The sequence below is a fragment of the Suncus etruscus genome, chromosome 3 (assembly GCF_024139225.1).
Source record: "Suncus etruscus isolate mSunEtr1 chromosome 3, mSunEtr1.pri.cur, whole genome shotgun sequence".
NCBI lineage: Eukaryota > Metazoa > Chordata > Mammalia > Eulipotyphla > Soricidae > Suncus > Suncus etruscus.
The window spans coordinates 86,675,551-86,696,276 of NC_064850.1; the positions used below are offsets into that span (position 1 = coordinate 86,675,551).

Sequence of the window (20,726 nt, forward strand, 5' to 3'; positions counted from 1 at the left end):
GTAGTACAGAGTCTATAAAACAAACCTTAACCACTCAAAATGTCACAAAATGAATATTTAAACCATATCTGAGTTCCTAAAATACATACAATGAACATGGACCTGCTGTAACAGTAACATGGAGAAAATGTGGAAGCACAAGGAGAGTGTGTAAGATTTTGCTTAAGAGCTCGTTATTGCACTTTTTGTTATACACACTTAGTATTTTACACTTTAAACACTGGAATAAAGTAAACAAGCAAACATTACCAAAAAAAAAAAAAAAAAAAAAAAAAGCAGGCTGCCTAGACCCATCTCTCTCCATCTGGGGCAGCAGAACCCATGTGCCCAATCTCAGGAGCACATGAGAAACCTTTTCAGAACAGCAGCAGCCATGGGTGCTTCTCTTCCTCTCCACAAAGACAGGCCCTCAAGTCCACTGTCACCACCAATAACCACTGCAAGGTTCTTTTGCTCTCATCAACATCTGATAAAAATGAGAGAGCATCAGCTGCTAGACAAACCTTTCAAGGCCACCCACTTTTCACCCACACCTTAACCCACCCACCTGTTCCCCTTACTTAGGGCAAACCCTCTTGCTCTTTGAAAGTAGCGGTGAGTCGTTACATAAAGCAGGACCAAAACTGAACTTTGAAAACTCAAATAAAGCAAGTGCTCTTTTGTCAGTGGGCTTGAGAGGGTTGTTTCCTACTCTGATGCTATACGTGTGCCAAAGGTCACTGATGGCCCAGGTGGGAACCACATACACCACTTCTGCTAGGCAAGGCCAGAACCTCTACTCCTCAAAATGCTACTGTAATTACAAAGCTTCCTTGGCTTGTCAGTGCAAAATAAGCCAAGAAATAAAGTGTCATTCAGTGCAGTTATCATTCTGTCAACTTGCCACTCCTAACCACTTCTCCCACCAGGAAAAAGCTTTGCCAAGCCCTCTTTGGCAGCTCAAACAAAAATACAAAATTGCCTCCGTGAGCTGACAGCTGAGAGTTCCGCAATCCCTCCAATCCTGATGTGGTGGTGTGGATCCTCTTCTGTTTCCTGGAATTTTAGTGTTAGAAATAGGCGGTGCGCCTCTACCTTGATTCAGTCCTCTTGACACTGAAGGAGTCACAGGGACTCTCCCGCACAGGCTTCTTCCCCGAGGAGGGAAGGACAGACTTGTTCTAACAACCTTCTTGGCAGAGAAGCAAGAAATGGGCTTGCTCAATAGACAAGACTCCCTGCATCCCCAGGGCAGTTGCTTGCTCCCTAGATATAGGGGAGCCTTAGGGCCCCAACATTTCTTAGGATTGGTCCACAGAGAAGACCCTCACCACTCCATGTTGAAGAAAATAAGGGAGCAGGCAGGCTGTGGTGCTGCCATCATAGTAATGATGTCCTTCCTTCTTGTTCTCAACTCGTCACTTAGGAATAAAGACAACTAAAGAAAGAGGCAAATCCTCAGGACTTGGAGCAATGCTTCCACAGCTTAGGGCCACTCTACTCCTCTGACTGTCAAATGTCTACCTGAGTAACAGATACTTTCTGGCAACCCACCTTCAATAATAATGGGTGGCAAGGAAGGAACAACCCAAAATTAGCTGATAATGTTATACAATAAAGCAAAGTATAAGCATGTTATACATATATATTTCTGCACTCAGCCTGCTGAGTGTTTAAATAACATCTCCAAATATCTAAACATGGGCTTTGGCTAGCCAGTAGATTCTCAGGAATAATTTGCACCTTTTATCAGAATACTTTTAAAAAAAAGCTGTCACACAACTTTTTGTCTCTTTTACTTATAATAGTTCCTCTTTCCTGTCTACCCCATAGGCAAAAAGTATGGGGAATGAGTCACTGGTGTCTTTAGAAGATCAATATTCTCAGAGAATTTCGGAAAAAAATAAAAAAGAATTCAGGAAGCCCCCATGAAAAAAATGGGGCTATGGGGGCCAGAGTGATAGCACAGCGTAGGGCATTTTCCTTGCATGTGGCTGACTCAAGCCAGGAGCTATTTCTGAGTGCATAGCCAGGAGTAACCCCTGAGTGAGACCAAAAAAAAAAAGGGGGGGGGGGAAATGTGAACTACACCTCCCCTAGTTTGAGGAATGTGGCCTCCATTAGAAAGCCAACTTCTAAGGCCAGAGTGGTGGCACAAGGCGTTTGCCTTGCATGCGCTGACCTACGACAGACCACAGTTAGATCCCCCCCACGTCCCATATGGTCTCCTAAGCCAGAAGCGATTTCTGACTGCATAGCCAGGAGTAAACCCTAAGTGTCACCGGGTGTGGCCCAAACAAAAACAAAAATGAAAAAAAGGAAAGCCAACTTCTGCAGAGGGGAGACTTTTTAAAAAGTTTACACAGAACAGATTTCCACTGTGTATTTTTAACAAGTAGAGTCTACTTATCACAACATTTTTAAACTTGAAGCCTGACAAAGGAGCCCATCATAGTTTTTAGAAGGACAATGAGTTAATGCTGTTAGTAATAGAATCACACAAAGGACTGTTATGTATATCTTAACAATTCCAAGTGATATACTGAACACCACCAAAATAAAGCTGAAATCTGCAGAACCCAAAATATCTGGCCAGTCCCATCCCTCATTTGCAAGTAAACATTTATCACTTTATGGAAGTTTTGATATTTTACGGAACTACAGTACATAAGGGGCTACTCCAAGAGTTAAAACTGAACCTGTTCAATTATACAAACTTTCCAGACAGACTAAACTGTTAAGAAATGATCACTCTCTTAACAACCCAGGGGAAAGTTCCAACAGCACATCTGCCCTTAACCTTGTTACAGTACATGGGCCCTTAAATACATGTGGGCTGATGCAGGGACAGCATGGGGCAAGGGCTCTGGATCAAGTGCCTCATCAACAGGCTAAGGGAAGCTTAAAGTCTAATCAGAGATGTACTGATATTAAAGAATTCCACTTGCAGGCCCCTAGCACTGCCAGGAGTGATTCCTGAGCACGGTCAGGAGTAACACGAGCATCACTGGGTGTGGCTCAAATGCCACTCTCTCCCCACAATAAGTTCCACTTCTTTTCTCTGGAATTAGAATTCTTTTTCAATTATTGACAAACTCTTAAAAGGTTTCACTCCTTTCTGCTCAGAGTAGGTATACACCTGGGGTGCCCTGGTGACAGGAAGATTAGAGTGTTCACTTTTAGTTACTAGTCCCACTGACCTACAGATTCTATTTAAAATAAGACAAAAAGATGGGTCAATTTCATTAGAAATGTTGGTTAAAGAGCTCACTGAGCAGACTTAAAAAAAAGGTCAGTCTGTTATATTCAAACTCAAATAGAGTTTCTAGGCTTTTGAGTTTAGGAAACAAGCTGCCATCTCTCAGGTGGTTTTGTATGGAGGCGCATGGCTACAGATCACCAGTATATTCTCAATTCTGGGGGACTTCAGTGAGCTACTTTCATTCACTCACCCTTAAGTATCATGTTAACTGGTGATTTCCCATTTTGAAAACCCACCCAACCCCAAAAAATAAAGGACCATGGCAGAAAATTCTCTGTGATCAGCCATAACTCACAATCCAACAGTGACACACGTGTCCTTTTTCCTACCTTCTGTGACTTCTTGGAACTGTGACACCCCCACCCCATGAACATAGAGTTCATGTGAGTATGCTAGCACATAGAAACATACAACTGACTCTGGCTCCCACTGGGCCTCTGGTTGTCAAAACCTGGATCTGGGACTGTAGGGAGTCAGAAACCGAGGTACCAAATGTTACTTTTTGTTCCAATAAATTAATAATCTTAGAACTATGCTCAAATTTTCTAAGGCGTCTGATGACTGGACAGAACCAATCATTCTTAGTTACAGTTATAATTATAAAAATGATAACTTCTAATACCAATGCCATTGCAGGGACCCCTGTTCTAGAAACATACAGTGACCAGATCACAGGAGCATAGGGCTTTCAGTTCCAAGGCCAGAGCACTGCATTATCAGCTTTTAGTATGTCCTCGTTAGTCCTCGGCTAAGGGGACAGTCTGGCTGTCAGTGAATCACTGCATCCTCTTCCTCAGCTGCCAAAGCAGCCCTGCATGGAAGAGGCTCCCAGTGTCCAACAAGCCTCACTTCCTTAGGAGCTCCTATGAAACAATGTCAAACTCTCCCATGGCCAAAAGGTGAGGGAAAGAAATAAGAATAAAAGAGGTCTTTGCTTTCAAGTCGAATCCTCTAAATTTCTGTTTGGCTGCTCAGAATGTGACTTGCATAGACGGTTCATGATGCCTTGGAGCATGGGCTGGACAATGCCCAAAAGAGGTCTCTGAGAGGGGTCCCCGTCCCAGCAGGCTTCCATCAGCTGCCAGCACTCCTCATCAAACACAGAGAGGCGTTCAGGGCGAGTCCCTAGATAAGACAACATGGAAATTAGACCAGGATCTGTGTGGTGAGAAGCATCAAAATAAAGAGCCAAGATCAGCTCACAGATGCTGATATAGTCTGAGCCCAGGTTGTTAAAGAAAACAACAAGCACACATGCAGGTCAGGGTCTGATGCAATAATGATGAAATGCCAGAACATGGTGGCATACTGAAGGAACTTGAATTAGTGGAAGTTAAAGTTTTTCTTAAATATTTTTTCCAGACCAATGATCATCTGAACATGTATGTGGTTCTTTGGCAGACTAGCAGAAGAGAGAGACAGTGCCTGTCTCAGGGGAGTTGGGTAACGGAAGACTGTGCCTTACCTCTCCGCACATTGTTCCAGAGATGGTCTTTGCTGGCACACCTCTCAAATGCCTCAGGGAGCTTGACAGAGCCTGAGCAGATATACCAGAAAAGAATGCCAAAAGCGTAGACATCCACGGAGTTATCATACTTCCCTAGAGCAAGAAGAGATAACAGACACCAGTAAGGCCAGAGAAAAACTGGCAGTACCACTAACTTGTCTCTGCAAAGGTCTAAACCAGGAGTCTCAAACTCGCAGCCCGTGGGCCGTTTGTGGCCCTCCGTACAACATTTTGTGGCCCGCAGCTGGCCTTCAAATGTCACAGTATTCGCGATTATTCACTTACGGAATAATCGCAATAGAAATCGCATTAGTAAGAAAAAAATCGCATTAAACATTCGCATACCCTGAGCAGTTCCGTTCGGGGTATGCAAATGTTTAATGCGATTTTTTGCAATTTGTTTCTTACTAATGCGATTTTTTATTGCGAATATTAGGTAAGCAAAATCCCTTATGCGGCCCTGCCTCACCCCGATTTTGCCTCCTGTGGCCCCCAGGTAAATTGACTTTGAGACCCCTGGTCTAAACTATCTTCCCAGAAATTTTCAGCATTTGTCACTTCTAACAACCTGTCAATCAAGAAACATTTATAACATCCATTGTTTAACACCCTCCCCAATAACACTAGGAGGGAAAATTCCCAGATAAGAAGAGAACCAAGACTCATTTGAAGGGGGAAGGAAAACAGGGCCTTTTAATTTAATTGAACAAATACAAAGTTGATGCCAAAAGGCTATATTAAGAAAATAAAGATGGATGGACCCAGAATCCAAACAGAAAGACTTTTTTGGGGTCCATATCCAGTAGTACTCAGGAGTCACTCCCAGTGGTGTTTGGATGACTATGAAGTGCTGGGAACTGAACACAAAGACGCCTTGTAAAAAGGATATATTCCAACTCCTTAATGTAATGAATCAGCCAATGCTGCAATCTGCATTAATTAATCCACATTGAAGTGTGAGCCACTAGTGATATATGTCAATAGATTTGCATTGGGGCCAAACTTGGCAATTTGGGCTTACTCTGGGTTCTGTGCTCAGGGATCTCTTCTGGCATTATTCAGGGAACCATATTGGGTACCAGGGATTGAACCCTGGGTGGACAGCTGCAAGGCAAGCACCTTACCCACTGCTCTGACCCACTCCTAGAGATTTTTAAAAGATGAAGAGAAGTGGGGCTGGAGCAATTAGTTCAGAAAAAACTGATATACTCCCCGCTCTCCAAAAAGAACCCTTTATATATAGTATGTCCCGTATTTTTCGCTCGATAAGATGTGCCTGACCATAAGATGCACATAAGTTTTTAGATGAGAAAAACAAGAACAATATTCTAAATAAAATGGTGTACTAAAATAGTTAATAAACGCAACACAAGACACCGTCAGAAGATGGCAGCTAGGAACAACCAGCCTACGAGGCCAAAGTCTATTTATAATACGCCAGTCCACAGCTGGTTAAAACACATTTACCTAAAAAAAATTTTTTTTTTTTTGGTTTTTGGGCCACACCCGTTTGATGCTCAGGCTAAGCACTCAGAAATTGCCCCTGGCTTGGGGGGACCATATGGGACGCTGAGGGATCGAACCACGGTCCTGATCCTTAGCTAGCGCTTACAAGGCAGACACCTTACCTCTAGCGCCACCTCGCCGGCCCCTACCTAAATTTTTTTTATATCAAAATATAAAAAAAAATTTTTAAATACTTTTTCATTAATGTAAAACAAATAAAAGTCAGTAGAATAAAATAGTGTTAAAGGAAAGCTCTCTATGTGATAGTGAAAAGTACATTAACCTGATTGCTCGTACTATGTGGTATGTCTGAACAATAAAGGGGGCATAACACTGCAGGTATCAAATGGTTAGTTATGCTCTCCTCCCCTGCACTCTGGCGTCAGCTCCAGGCAGTATTCGCCCCATAGACACTAGACATTTTCCCCCCATCTTTTGGAAGGAAAAAAGTGTGTCTCATGATTCAAAAAATTATGGTACTTAATGCAAGAGATATGACTCAATGGTAAAGTGTAATTTATTTTCTCTCTCTTGTAAAATGCATTTTCTTGCATACGTGATGCTCTGGGTTCAATTAAAACACAAGAATATACTTATATGTTCTTTTCATACCTACAAGTTAAAAATAGATTACATTATTACTTCCATGTTTTGTTTTTAAGGCCACACCTGTTGGGAGCTCAGGGTTTACTGTTGTCTCTATGCTCAGGGATTATGTGGTGGCGCTCAGGGAACTATATGCAGTACTGGGGATCAAACTTGGACCGACAGCATGCAAAGCAAGTACCTTATTCTTTCTACTATATCTTCAGCCTCAGACACTCACCAGTTTTTACAGGTAATATTTAAGAGTTATATAAAATTGTTTCTGAAGGGCTGGAGAATAGGGCATTTGCCTTGCATGAAGCTGACCTGGGTTTGGTCCCCGGTATTCCATATTGTTCACCCAGCACCTCAAGGAGTAACTCCTGAGTGCAGAGCCAAGAGTAACCTGTGAGGACCACTGGGCATGGCCAAAAAAAATTTTTTTTTCTCTACCAAAAACCAAATACTTCAATCTTATCCTTTTCCTAACATCAACATTCTATTATACAGCATTTAGTCATTTGTTGAATTCCACTGCTTATTTATTTTACCTTTATGTCAACTGTAAGGTCTTTAATGACAAGGGGCAACATCTATTATATAGGAATTATTCAGTCAATACTTTGTGATTAAATTTAAGTGGTGGGGGCAGGAGCAATAATACAGGTAGGGTGTTTGCCTTGCATACATCCAACCTGGCTTCAATCACCAGCATCCCATATGGTCCCCTGAGCACACCAGGAGTAATTCCTGAGTGCAGAACTAGGAGTAATCCCTGAGTACCACTGAAGGTGGCTACAAGATAAAAAAAAAAAAAAAAAAAAAAAGACAAAAAGTCTTTATGGTTATACTATTACAGTTCTAGTAGTCCAGAGAGATGAGGTAGTGATCCGCTCTGTATTTTTCCTTTCCCATCTTCCTTTTCCCTTTCACCACTACTTGTTTTCTGTTTCCTCTGCATGATTGTCTTCCATGCCTGAGCCAGATATGCCAGTAGGACTTGTGGATAATACTTAGCCTAAGTAGTACCACTAGGGAATCTGCTCTCCAGCTTACCTGTGAAAAGTTCAGGGGCCATGTGAATCGGTGTCCCCACAATGCTGCCTGACATCATGGCTTCCGGCTTGCAGAATCCTAAGTCAGTGATCTTGGCACGGTTCTGTTTGTCCAGCTGCCAGCAAAACAAGGTGAGAATCAGCCTGGGGCTGGGATACACACAGTCTCATACCCAAGCACCAAAGTAGGCATCTGCTTCAAAGCAGCGCTAACTCCATCCTACCTCCAACCTCCCCTTGTTCCCTCTGTTGCCTTCTTCCCAGATGGTTTAACAGACCTAATAATGGCATGGTTTTTTTCATCTTTCTAGGCCCAACACATAACACTTGGTATTATTAGGAGCTTAACAAATGTTAAAAGAAAGGATAAATGGGCAATGAGAAAATATTTTAGTTCCTGATTATTCTTCTCTGGCCTCCTGACTAGGGGTAAGAAAAGTTGGTAAGTAAAAAGGTTGAGGTCCTCTGGTCAGCTTAAGAGTCTTGTTTATTTGGTTTCTATTTTGGGGTCACACCCAGTGATGCTTGAGGGCTACTCCCTCAGTGCTGGGAAGGAAGGGTCATTGCTGGCAGTGCTGGGGTGAATATGTGGTACTAGTGAACAAATCTGGTTTTCCCACATGCAAAGCACACAGTCCAGCCTCAGAGCTACTTCAGTCTGTGAGTTTATTTCCCTGAAATTTCCTTTCCTAAAAGGCTGGAAGAATTCATCTATGTCTCATTTATCAAATGACAAACTGTCAATTTTTGGAAGCATTGCTGTTTCCAGAAGTTGCTGTCATATTTATATATTTAGTGTTGCCAAGGAGGTTTTCAGATAATCCAATATTATTATCTCAGATATACGTCATAAGATCCATTGCAGGGCCTGGAGAGATAGCACAGCGGCGTTTGCCTTGCAAGCAGCTGATCCAGGACCAAAGGTGGTTGGTTTGAATCCTGGTGTCCCATATGGTCCCCCATGCCTGCCAGGAGTAACCCCTGAGCATCACCGGGTGTGACCCAAAAACCAAAAAAAAAAAAAAAGATCCATTGCAATTGTTGCACAAGGACTGGTAGGTTCATAACTGCCTCCTCTGCAAAGGTATATTTTCCCCTTTCAGCCCATCCTGAGAATGATTTCTAATCATGCTCTAAGCAATAACAAGGCTCCAAGTATCAGAAGTATTGATGCAATAAAAGCAAAATAAAAGCTAAGAACTACTGTAGATTATAAGAAACATGAAAACAAAAACAAAATGAACTTCAGGTCCTTACACATAGGAATCTGAATCAAACAAACCAACCACAAAATGGAATGAAAGGAAATAATGGACAATTGTTAATTGTTTCTCTAGTCATTAAACTGACTAGTAGTACTATGTTAAAGTTAAATTTCTTGAGAATTTTATTGCATCTTAATAGCCTAAAGTCAGTCCTTTTTTTTTAGGAGATACAAGCTAATGTATTTGTAATGAAGTTATAACTCCAAGCTATTTTTTTTTTTTGGTTTTTGGTTTTTGGTTTTTGGTTTTTGGGCCACACCCGGCGATGCTCAGGGGTTACTCCTGGCTGTCTGCTCAGAAATAGCTCCTGGCAGGCACGGGGGACCATATGGGACACCGGGACTCGAACCAACCACCTTTGGTCCTGGATCGGCTGCTTGCAAGGCAAATGCCGCTGTGCTATCTCTCTGGGCCCTATTTTTCTTTTTTTTTTAAGCTATTTTTCAAATAAACTGAGTCAATTAAATATTTTTATATATTATGGGGATACCTTACTATGAGAGAGACTATGAATCAAGTGAAGAGTATATGGTATTCACTGAACCATTCAACTTTTCTCCAAATTTACATTTTCCCCAAACAGTGCTAAGAAGAAAAGACTGTAAGCAACAGTAAGCTAAATGTCTGCTAAAACTTCTAATATGTCCAACCACATAATGGTAGCTGATTGACCACTCTGCTGGTAACTCAACCCTTTCCCTGCAGGCTCTTCCTAAGACCAAATGGACAGTCAGATGCATTCCCAGGGTTCCTTCACCACACATACAGGATGTTATCTTGGGAAAACAGCTCTTACTTACCAGTACATTTTTGAGTTTGATATCACGGTGGACAAGGCCTTGGCTGTGCAGGAAGCGAATTCCTTCTACCACATCTAGTGCTATCTGCAAACGTTTCTCCAGGGTCAGTCCAGTCTTGGGGAAACAAAAGAGCTTAACTGTTACTTAGAAAACAACTCCTCATGCTAACTTGCTAGAACCAAAGCAGAGTTTCTCTATGGGGTACTGAAAAACTGTTCTGGGATGTAAAAGAACAGAAAAGTGATTGTTTAAAAAAAGAAGTCTGAAAATGAAAGGAGAAGAAAAGGAAGGAGCAGCAGCTCCAAAGCCAACTAAAAGCCTCGTGGGGGCGCTGAAGAGATAGTGTAGAGGCAAGGCATTTGCCTTGCATGCAGGTCGGTGGTTCGAATCCCGGCATCCCATGTGGTCCCCCAAGCCTGCCTGGACCGATTTCTGAGCAGAGAGCCAGGAGTAACCCCTGAGCACTGCTAGATCTGACCCAAAAAACAAAAACAAAAAAAAAACAAAAACCTCGGTGGCTGCCCATAAATCAGCCCCAAAAGGGAGAGGGAGAGACACATACCAATTCTCACCAGAACCAGGGTGGAATTTCCAGATACCACAGGCAGAAGCACCTCCACTGCTCTGCGGACCTGGCTACAGCACAGGGATGGGTTTTATGGATTCAAATATCAAAGTTTTGGGGCACGAGACTTAGAACAACAGGTGCTCATCTTGCAGTAGGCCAACCCAGAACCTCATATGGTCCCCCCTAAGCCAATCAAGAGTGATCGCCCCAGGTGCTGAAAGGAGGTAAAATGATATGTATACCTCTTTAGTAACAATATTAAAACCAGTGTTTAAAAAAAAGACAGAAGGCCGGAGAGATAGCACAGCAGTAGGGCATTTGCCTTGCACATAGCAGATTCAGAACAGATGGTGGTTCAAATACCAGCATCCCATATGGTCCCCCATGTCTGCCAGGAGCTATTTTTGAGTTCAGAGCCAAGAGTAACCCCTGAGCAACACTGGGTGTGACCCAAAACTGAGAGGGAGGGAGGGAGGGAGGGAGGGAGGGAGAGAGAGAGAGAGAGAGAGAGAGAGAGAGAGAGAGAGAGAGAGAGAGAGAGAGAGAGAGAGAGAGAGAGAGAGAGAGAGAAAGGAATGGCTGCCATATAAATTTTTTTAAAAATGAGTGATCTCCACCCTGAGCACAACAGAAAACAGTCCAAAGCACAAAATAATATCAACACCAAAGTTTTTCTTTTTCTATCAAGCCTCCAATTGGGTGTTTCCTGAGTTCTGTAGGTTACATTGTTCATCCCAAAGTGCTAATTCTCCAGAAGGCTTATGAAAATGTATGTCAGGGCTGAACTTTATTTATTTATTTATTTGTTTGTTTGTTTATTTATTTATTTAGGTTTTTGGGTCACACCCAGCAGCACTCAGGGATTACTCCTGGCTCTCAGCTCAGAAATCGCTTGGGGGCAGGCTTGGGGGACCATATGGGATGCCGGGATTCGAACCAATGACTTACTGCATGCAAAGCAAACGCCTTACCTCCATGCTATCTCTCCGTCCCAGGACTTTAATCTTTTTGGTGCAGTGGAAATGCCACTTGGAAAGTCATTTTCTTTGACTTCTCTGGATCCTGCAGGCATTTCTACAGTTTCAACCACCTCATTTCTGATAGTTTCCACATTAACTGTTGCTAAGGATTGAATTCTGCCTCCACATGTGCTCCAAGTTCTGTGAGCTCTCTCTTCAACATACATACTATGCAATTTAAAATTTATTAGTGGTGGTGGGATAACAGGATTTGAGCCATACCCAACAGTACTCAGGCTACTCCTGCCTTTAGGCCCAGGGTCACTCCTGCAGATGCTCATGGAATCATGTGATGCCAGGGATTGAACTGAGTGGGCTTCAAACAAGGCAAGTGCTTTGCCCTGGCCCCTGTATTATCTCTCCAGTCCTTCTATAGAAAAAATATTAAAACATTCTGGGTTCTCTATAATCTATTCCAGACATTTCTTTGTACAGTCCCCAACCCTCCACATGAACGAGCTAGCTGTTCTCACATGGCCAGTGTCTTTGTATGTCTTCAAATTCAAATGCCTGGATGTCATACTGTTCCTTCGCATTGGTAAACCTTTTCTTTCCAACTGCCTGTCCATATTTACACACCAAGGTCTACAGGCTCAAATGCCATCTTCAATCAGGTAATGAGTAACTATAATTCTCTGAAGAGATCTGGCAATTATACTTTTTGTTTGTTTCTTTTGGGATTTGGGGATACACCGGCAATGTTCAAGCTTACTTCTGGCTCTGCACTCGGGAATAACTCCTGAGTACTTGGAGACCATATGGTGCTGGGGATTAAACCTGGGTCAGCTGTGTGCAGAAGTGCCCTGCCTGCTGGACTATATCTCCAGCGCTTAGTTTAACATTTAGATGTTCTCTATAATATTTAACACATGACCTTCTAATATTAGTCACTAGTTGATATTTGTTGGCTAAACAACAAAAAACTGACTATGAGCTGAGAACAAAAGAGAAGAAATGTAGACTTACAGAAAGAAAAGCTTTCTGCTCTTCTGAGTCATTCAGACTTTACAAGAAATAAAAGTAGGGAGGGTCGGAGAGATAGCATGGAGGTAAGGCGTTTGCCTCTCATGCAGAAGGATGGTGGTTCGAATCTCAGCATCCCATATGGTCCCAAGCCTGCCAGGGGCAATTTCTGAGCATAGAGCCCGGAGTATCCCCTGAGCACTGCCAGGTGTGACCCAAAAAAAACAAAAAAAAAGGAAAAAGGAAAAAAGAAAAAAGAAATAAAAGAGGAAATTACAGTATCTTCTATATAAACTGGGACAAAAAATACTGAGTTTTTTTAAGTGTAGGAAGGCCGGCAACAACACCTGATTATCCCAAAGATGTCGTATGAAAATGTATAATTCTGAATACTCAGAAAGGATGAAAGGCCTGAAAGGAGCTTGGGGCTGGCTCTCCTCACGGGGCCTCACCTTCAGGCCAGTGTACAGGTCCCGGTGCAGCCGTTCCATGATGAGCAGCACTGCAATGCTGGAGCCACCTCCGTAGCTATAGTCGATGACTGAGCCATGGAGATCCACTAATCGCTCATGCTTTGGCAGAGATCTGTGGGGAGGAACAGGTCTGAAGCTCCAAGACATGGACTCTGAGCTCGCCACCATGTGGGAAGGGGACCTCAAGATCCTGCTCAGGCAGGAGGCAGGACTTAAGAGCACTGGGAGAACACCCTCTAACCACAATGGGGAATCGTGGTTAGAGTCCACGTCTAACCAATGACATGCCTTAAGGACTAAAGGAGAAAGTCAAATGAAAGGAAATGAGTCTGAGAAATAGGAGGGTGGGGGAAATGACAAGCAGACAGCAAAATCTGGACAAAAGTATATCTCTGGGTCAGAAAGAAAAATTTGTCTACAGCATTTAGAACCTCCGACTAGAAGAAAGAAGATATATTTCAGATTTTGGTAAACAATGTCCATCAGGGTTTTGGCTTCTTCTCTGATTTTTCCCACAGAGGCGAATAAGCCAGAACCTACCTCATGTAGTGGAACTCCAAAGCCAGGTCATTCCAGTGCTTCTCATCCGGAGGGACAACTGACTTAAGGGCACAAGGAAAGTGTCCCCCCCAGTTGTCACACAGGTATACCACACCATATTGGCCCCGACCCAGTTCCTGTCCCAGTTTAGGTTTACCTATAAGACACAGAGACAGGATAAAGAAAAGTTGCTGGGCAACATTCCTACGATTCTTGGATGCAGACCTAGCTGGAAGCAGTAAGTATTAACTATAACTGGGTAATAAATGCTGATATAAATAAATCTAGCCCAGTAGAGAGCAGCCTAAGTAGTTTGGTGTAAATAAACAACACTGGTTATGGTCTGTGAACTATATTAAGTATCAAAACCAAACAGACTTCACAAATTCAAAAAACATCAGGGGTTTAAGTAGCAACATAAGGAAACAACTTTAGACATTAGGATTCTCTGAGGCTGGATAAGAAGTCAGGTACCCACTACCCTCTTCCAATGCACTTGAGAAAAAAAAAAAGGACTCACGATGCAGCAAGACGTCCTGCAAAGAACGGCTCTCCAGAGAAAGGCGAGCCAGGCGTGGTGCATGATCTTTCCGGACCTTCAACCATAGGTCTTCAGTCTTCTCTAGCCGACCTGAGTGGCCAGCTTCCAACTGGGAGAGAAAGAGAAAAAAAGATATGATGCAGAAAAAAAAAGATACCAAGTTACTTATGTTGGCTTCTTCAACTATTATATGGGAAGAATAACATCTCTCCCATATTATACCATAGTATATCCAATATAATAACATCTATTCCATAATCTCTATCCCATTTATAATATTTATCCCCTATTATCCTACATCTATCCCATATAATATCTCATTATATTTATCTCATGTTATCCCAGTCTCTATTCCATTCCTTATATCCAAATTATATCCAAAGATATAATTAACACTTAATTCAGATGGGCACTCAAAAATGAGCCCTCAAAAATTAGTATACCCATCTAAAAAATAATCTATCCATCCTCACACAACACGCACATACTCTCAGAGATAAGCAGATGTCACTTGGGAACTAGTAGGTAAATTGGAAAGTCATCCCTTCTGTTACTCATTCCTAAAATACTACATACATTCACATATACAAAAGTTCTAGGGGTTGCCAGAGAGATAGCATGGAGGTCAGGCGTTTGCCTTGCATGCAGAAGGATGGTGGCTCGAATCCCGGCATCCCATATGGTCCCCCGAGCCTGCCAGGATCAATTTCTGAGCATAGAGCCAGAAATAACCCCTGAGTGCTGCCAGGTATGACCAAAAAAAAAAAAAAAAAAGTTCTAGGGGCTGGAAAGATACTGAGCAAAGCTCTTGCCTTGCATGTGACAGTCCTGGGTTCAATCCCAGACACCCTATATTTTCCCCAGAGCCCCACCGGGATTGATCCCTGAGCACAACTGGGTATGGCCCAAACCATATACCCCAGCCCAAAATAAAGTTCTACCGTTTGATTTCATTTTCATTCTGTGAAGAAAGTGAAGAAATTATTGTATTTTCTGGTGTATAAGACGACTGGGCATATAAGACAACCACCTAAATTTCCTGTTAAAATATAGGGTTTGGGCTATATTCACCGTTTAAGACTATCTCTCTTAACGCACACCAAACAGAAATTAAAAAAACATAAGAGAAAAAAGTAGAACCCTCAAAGGTTAACAGTATATATTTAATAAAGCGAGACTTTGGAGTGCTAACAATCATTTTACATTTGCCATTTGTAGTATGTGACTGTGATTTTTTAATTGTGATCTACATTGAGAGCAGGGAGACGGGGCTCCTCTAAGAACAGCTGGCTGGGTGCAGTGATTAACAGGACAGCTAGAGAAAGACAGAGCGCCTCCTCTGTGTCCCATAAAAGCTGAATAGAGGACTGAGGACCGAAAAGCCTAATATCAGCGATGACACCCGGTGGCTGGATGGGTTGAAGCGCTCTGTAACTCAGCTCTTCTGTGTGCCCTGAAAGATTAATTAGGACAAGCAGAGGACTGAATGATGACACCTAATAGCTGGATAGGAATCAGCAGTAAGAGGGGGGCAAATCACCATCCCTGAAGCTGTAGTAAGTTTCAGCATGCCATATACCGGCGCATAAGATGACCCCTGACTTTTAAGAAGTTTTTCATGGGTTAAAAAGTCATCTTATACACCAGAAAATATAGTAACTGGTCTTCTTTCATTTCCCCCAAAGTTAGAAGAATATCCATGTGCAAAATTAATTAATAAAATTTCTTATAACATATAATTTGACACAATATAAAGAAAATGCAGTAAGATCTTAAAGAATGTACATGGGGGGGGGGGGCCGGGCGGTGGCGTTAAAGGTAAGGTGCCTGCCTTGCCTGCGCTAGCCTTGGACGGACCGCGGTTCGATCCCCCGGTGTCCCATATGGTCCCCCAAGCCAGGAGCAACTTCTGAGCACATAGCCAGGAGTAACCCCTGAGCGTTACCGGGTGTGGCCCAAAAACCAAAAAAAAAAAAAAAAAAAAAAGAATGTACATGGGGAGACTCAAACCATTTTCTGCCAGATGAAGCCAATCTTTCCTACACACCTACCTGCCGCAGAGAGGCTGCAAATGCCTCATGAGAACTATTGAGCCGAGCACGGAACTGGCTGCAGATGCTCCTGGCCAGCTTGGAGGCACTGAGGCTCTCAATGGCTTCCTGGGCCACCTTCCTCTTCCATTCCCTAGTGACAGCAGGTGGGCTCACCCACGTGATGCGCTGAATGATCTGTAGGGTGGAGATGTTAGGGAATGGAGACACAATGTCCTCTCCGAGTTACCTGTTCATGAGGAACAGGCTCTTGGTGCAGTGACTTTAAGAGTGCCTGCTTCAATGGGTAGGGTACTTGCCTTGCACACAGCTGACCGGGTTAGATTTCTGGCATATATTTTGAGGTTAAACTATACAGTGGGCTCTGGCTCAATCTTCAGCACCCCTGAGCCCCACCAGGAGTGGTCCCTGAACACAGTGCTGGGAGTAAGCCCTGAGCACTGCTGGGCATAGCCCAACAACAATAAAAAATAAAATTCGTATATGACTATGATGCCTTAGGTGTTGCCAAAAAAATTGAGATAATCTAAACAGTCCATCTGGGTAATAATTCTAAATACCCTTTTTCACCATAACTTTTTTTTTGTATATTTTTAATTTTATTAAAACTTTTTATTTAAGGGCAATACCTAGTGGTGCTCCTGAGTCCTGTAGACTCAAGAATCACTCCTGGTGGGGTTTGGGACCATATGGGTTGTCAGAAATCAAACATATTGTGTTACCTCAGAACTTATCCTTAAGCAAAGAATCAAATACTATGTGCTCAAAAACCCTCAATAAACTTTGTTTTGTGTGGGGGGCTACAAGTGGAGATGCTCAGGTGTTACTCCTAGCTCTATACTGAGGAATTATCCCTGATGATGTCTGGGGAACATCTGGGATGCCAGGGATTGAACCTGACTTGTCAATGTGCAAGGCAAAAACCCTACATGCTAAACTATTTCTCTGGTCCCCCTCCATACACTTTATTCAGAAACAGAATGCCTGGAAAGTTTTCAAGTCATAAATTAACTCCACGTGAAAGACTGATCCATTTCATAAAAAGAGTCACATTCACAGGCTAAAGGGAAAGTACTGCAGGTAAGGCATTTGTGCTGCACATACCTGATTCCCATCTCTGGCATCCCAGATTGTCCGCCCAAGCCTGCCCCACCAGGAGTGGCCTGGGTACAGAGCCAGGCATAAGCCCTGAAGCAGTACAAGGTGTGGCCCAAAATTTAAAAACAAAACAAAAAGGCAAACAATCATATTTATAGCATATGTCAACAAATCCTGATTTTGAGAAATCATTTTTGTTGGGAATAATAAATAAAAAGAAGCTAATGGAATCATATGACTTCAAAAAGTTGCTGAACCACACCACTTTTAAGAGTTAAGGAGAAAGTACAAGGGTTAAGGTGCTTGCCTTGGACATGGTCAACACTTGTTTGATCCACAGTCCCTCCTGGTTCCCCAAACACTACCAGGAGTGATCCCTCCAGCTCAGAGCCAGAGTAGACCCTGGGCACTGTCAGGTGTGCTCTCTACCCTCACTACAAAAAAAGAGCTAAACAGGCAATATAAATAAATACTTCTTTTGAATGGTTCAAAATCACAGTTCTTCCAGGCAGGCAAATTAGGACAAATGATCAGCACAGAAGAACCGGACAGTAGCTCCCTAGTGGCAGGACTGAGAATTCCTAAAACCAGCCAGGGCGGAACACATGTTCAGAAACAAGCTCTACCTGTTTGATTTGCTCCCACAGCATCCTCGTCACTGAAGACCCTGAATGAAATGTGACTTCAACATGATAGGCAGCATTTAAGATCTGAAAGAGAAAGAATTATGTTTTGAGAAGCTTTTTAAACATGTGAAGGAGAAAATAAAATGGCCTAAAATAATGCAATGAAATGACATGTATTTTTAAGGAGACAGACCCATCTTCTGGTTTTCAAATTTATCCCTCAATTGATATGCAGTATCACACATGCTATTATCACCTAGTATCTGACTACAATGGCCTTCTTCATTGGTCCCTTCTTGCTTAGCAACTTAACCAGGACTTTACAGTTCATACTCAGCTCCTATAGCAAGAAAAACAAAGTAAGATTTCAAAATGAATTGGCCTAAAGTTAAAAGAGAAATTCTGAGCTAAACTGGTCGGGCTAGTATTTGTCTACATGGGACATCTTTCCTTTCTTGCATATCAACCTACCTGTGATTTTTTCAGTTCATAATACCTCCTACAAGCAGTTACAGAAAAACAAAATAAAATTCAAACTGGATTGGCCTAAAGTTGAAAGAAAAATTCTGAGCTAGTCTGGTCAGGCTTGTGTGTGGATTGTTTCCTTTCTAACCTCCACAGTGGACCAATCACTCTTTGATTACCTGTTTGAGATAATTACTGGTGATGTGAATGGAGACATCATGGGACTTCTCAAGGCTCTGCAGACACCTTTCTAGTGTTCCAACAAAGCTCTCACGAAGGTAATCCACCGAGCAGATGAGCTTGTTAGCCACTGCCTGATTCAGCCGGGAGATGATGAGTTCCTGGATCTGGCGGATGCAGCATTTAATCTCTCTGGTGCCCACAGGTTCTCCATTCTCAGGAATAATGACATCTACAGAGGCATTGAAATCAAAGAGAGAAAATGAGAGGCACTAAAAATATCTCCCAAGCCAGAGATAGAATGCAACTAGCAAAAGCTAGGAAAAACAGACTTCTTTTGTTTTTTAATCACTGTGTTTATAAAAGTTTTTATACTGGAGTTTCAATCATAGAATGTACACCACCCTTCACCAGTTTGATTTTCCCACCACCAATGTTCCCCCATTTTCCTTCCCCACCCCCAAACCCCTGCCCGTCTATCAGAGAGGCATTCTGTCTCTCTCCTCACTATCACTGTCATGGTAGTTATCATTGTGGTTAGTGCTCTAGCAGCACTCACAGATCTTTGTGGCAAGCTTCATGTCATCTGCTGGTCCTCCCAGTGTACAGCTCGATTACTGTACATATTACTGGATATTACTGCCATACTGTCTTTTATTTTTCTTATAGCCCACAGATGAGTGAGACTATTCTATGTCTATTCCTCTCCCTCTGGCTCATTTCATTCAACATAATAGTCTCTATGTCCATACATGTACAGGCAAATTTTATGACTTCATTTTTCCTAATAGCTGCATAGTATTCCCTTGGGAAACAGACTTCTTGATGAAGTCTGACTCAACATAATCAAAGGCAAAGTAAGCCTATTTTAGACCAATTAAGAATCTAAAGAAAGACCAAGTGTGTCTAGGTGGGACTACTAATGTGTAGCTCTTATGGCACATTTATAGGAAAGCAACACCAATAGGTATAGGCTACTTGGCAGGCACCACAGTATTTCATTTATGTAATCTATATTAATCCCCATAATAGCTTTTTCAGTTGGTATAGTGCTTATATTTTATATGTTAGGAATAGTCTAAAAAAGAGGTCAAAGTGTGCATTTAGAAGGATATGGGAGGGCTGGAGTGATAGCACAGCGGTAGGGTGTTTGCCTTGCAAGCGGCCAACCCCGGAGGGACTCCAGTTCGATTCCCAGCATCCCATAAGATCCCTGAGCTTGCCAGGATCGACTTCTGAGCACAGAGCCAGAAGTAACCCCTGAACGCCGCCGGGTATGACCCAAAAACAAAAACAAAAAAAAACAAATAAAAAGGAGGGGGATGGGACAGAAACAGTTAAGAAGCTAGCACTTAAACCTGAAATTCAAGGATTTCAAAGTCTCTGATCTTTTTAATAGTCATACTACTTAGAAAAACATAAATCAATAATTCAATTCTAATCAGAGAAATGACAATCAAAACAACAATGAGAATCATCTCACAACACAGAGTCTGCACTTATGAAAAAGAACAAGAACCGCCAGTACTGGCATGGATATGAGGAGAAAAGGACTTTGATTCACTCTTGGGAATACTTTAAAGAAGCCCAATGCAGAAAAGGCATCTGCACTCCTTGTTCATTGAAGCACTATTCAAGTAGCCAGATTCTGGAACTAACCCTTAAGTGCCTGAGAACAGATGAGTGAATAAAGAAACTGTTACATCTACATGATGTAATATATTGCAGCTGTTAGGGAAAAAAATAAAGTTATGAAATTTGCTTATATGTGGAAAGACATGGTGTGGGGACAAACAGAATAATTGCACTCATTTGTGGCATATAAATAAAATAGTGGGATTGGAGCAATAGCATGGCTAGTAGGGTGTTTGCCTTGCATGCAGTTGACCCAGATTTGATCCCCAGGTCCTCCTAGCCTACCAAGAGTGATTTCTGAGCACAAAGTCAAGAGTGACCCCTGAGCGCCTGTGTGTGTGGCACCCCAAAATAAATAGCTCAGTAATAATACCAAAAAAGAACAAAAGGTGTGCTGGGCCCCCATAGGAAGTTTGCCACAAGGGAGGGAAGGAGAAGGAGGGAGGGAGAGGGGAAGGGAAGGAGGGAGGAGGAGGGGGGTGAGAGGGAGGGAGGGAGGGTGAGAGAGGGGGGGGAGGGTGTGAGAGAGGGAAGGTGGGTGAGAGAGAGAGAGAGAAAGAGAGAGAGAGAGAGAGAGAGAGAGAGAGAGAGAGAGAGAGAGAGAGAGA

General features: G+C 42.6%; 1 protein-coding gene across 1 annotated transcript in view; it reads right to left on the reverse strand.

Moving 5' to 3' along the window:
* Window positions 1–3,829: 3,829 nt before the first annotated feature.
* Window positions 3,830–20,726, reverse strand: part of DSTYK (dual serine/threonine and tyrosine protein kinase) — a 62,351-nt gene continuing 45,454 nt past the window's right edge. Inside the window, exons 4-13 of the mRNA XM_049770934.1 lie at window positions 18,483–18,715; window positions 17,839–17,922; window positions 16,115–16,291; window positions 14,043–14,172; window positions 13,523–13,679; window positions 12,962–13,094; window positions 9,960–10,073; window positions 7,896–8,010; window positions 4,707–4,841; window positions 3,830–4,366 (exon numbers count right to left, since the gene is read on the reverse strand). Coding sequence (XP_049626891.1) covers window positions 4,179–4,366; window positions 4,707–4,841; window positions 7,896–8,010; window positions 9,960–10,073; window positions 12,962–13,094; window positions 13,523–13,679; window positions 14,043–14,172; window positions 16,115–16,291; window positions 17,839–17,922; window positions 18,483–18,715 — 1,466 coding nt within the window. The 3' untranslated portion in view covers window positions 3,830–4,178. The remainder of the gene's footprint in view (window positions 4,367–4,706; window positions 4,842–7,895; window positions 8,011–9,959; window positions 10,074–12,961; window positions 13,095–13,522; window positions 13,680–14,042; window positions 14,173–16,114; window positions 16,292–17,838; window positions 17,923–18,482; window positions 18,716–20,726) is intronic.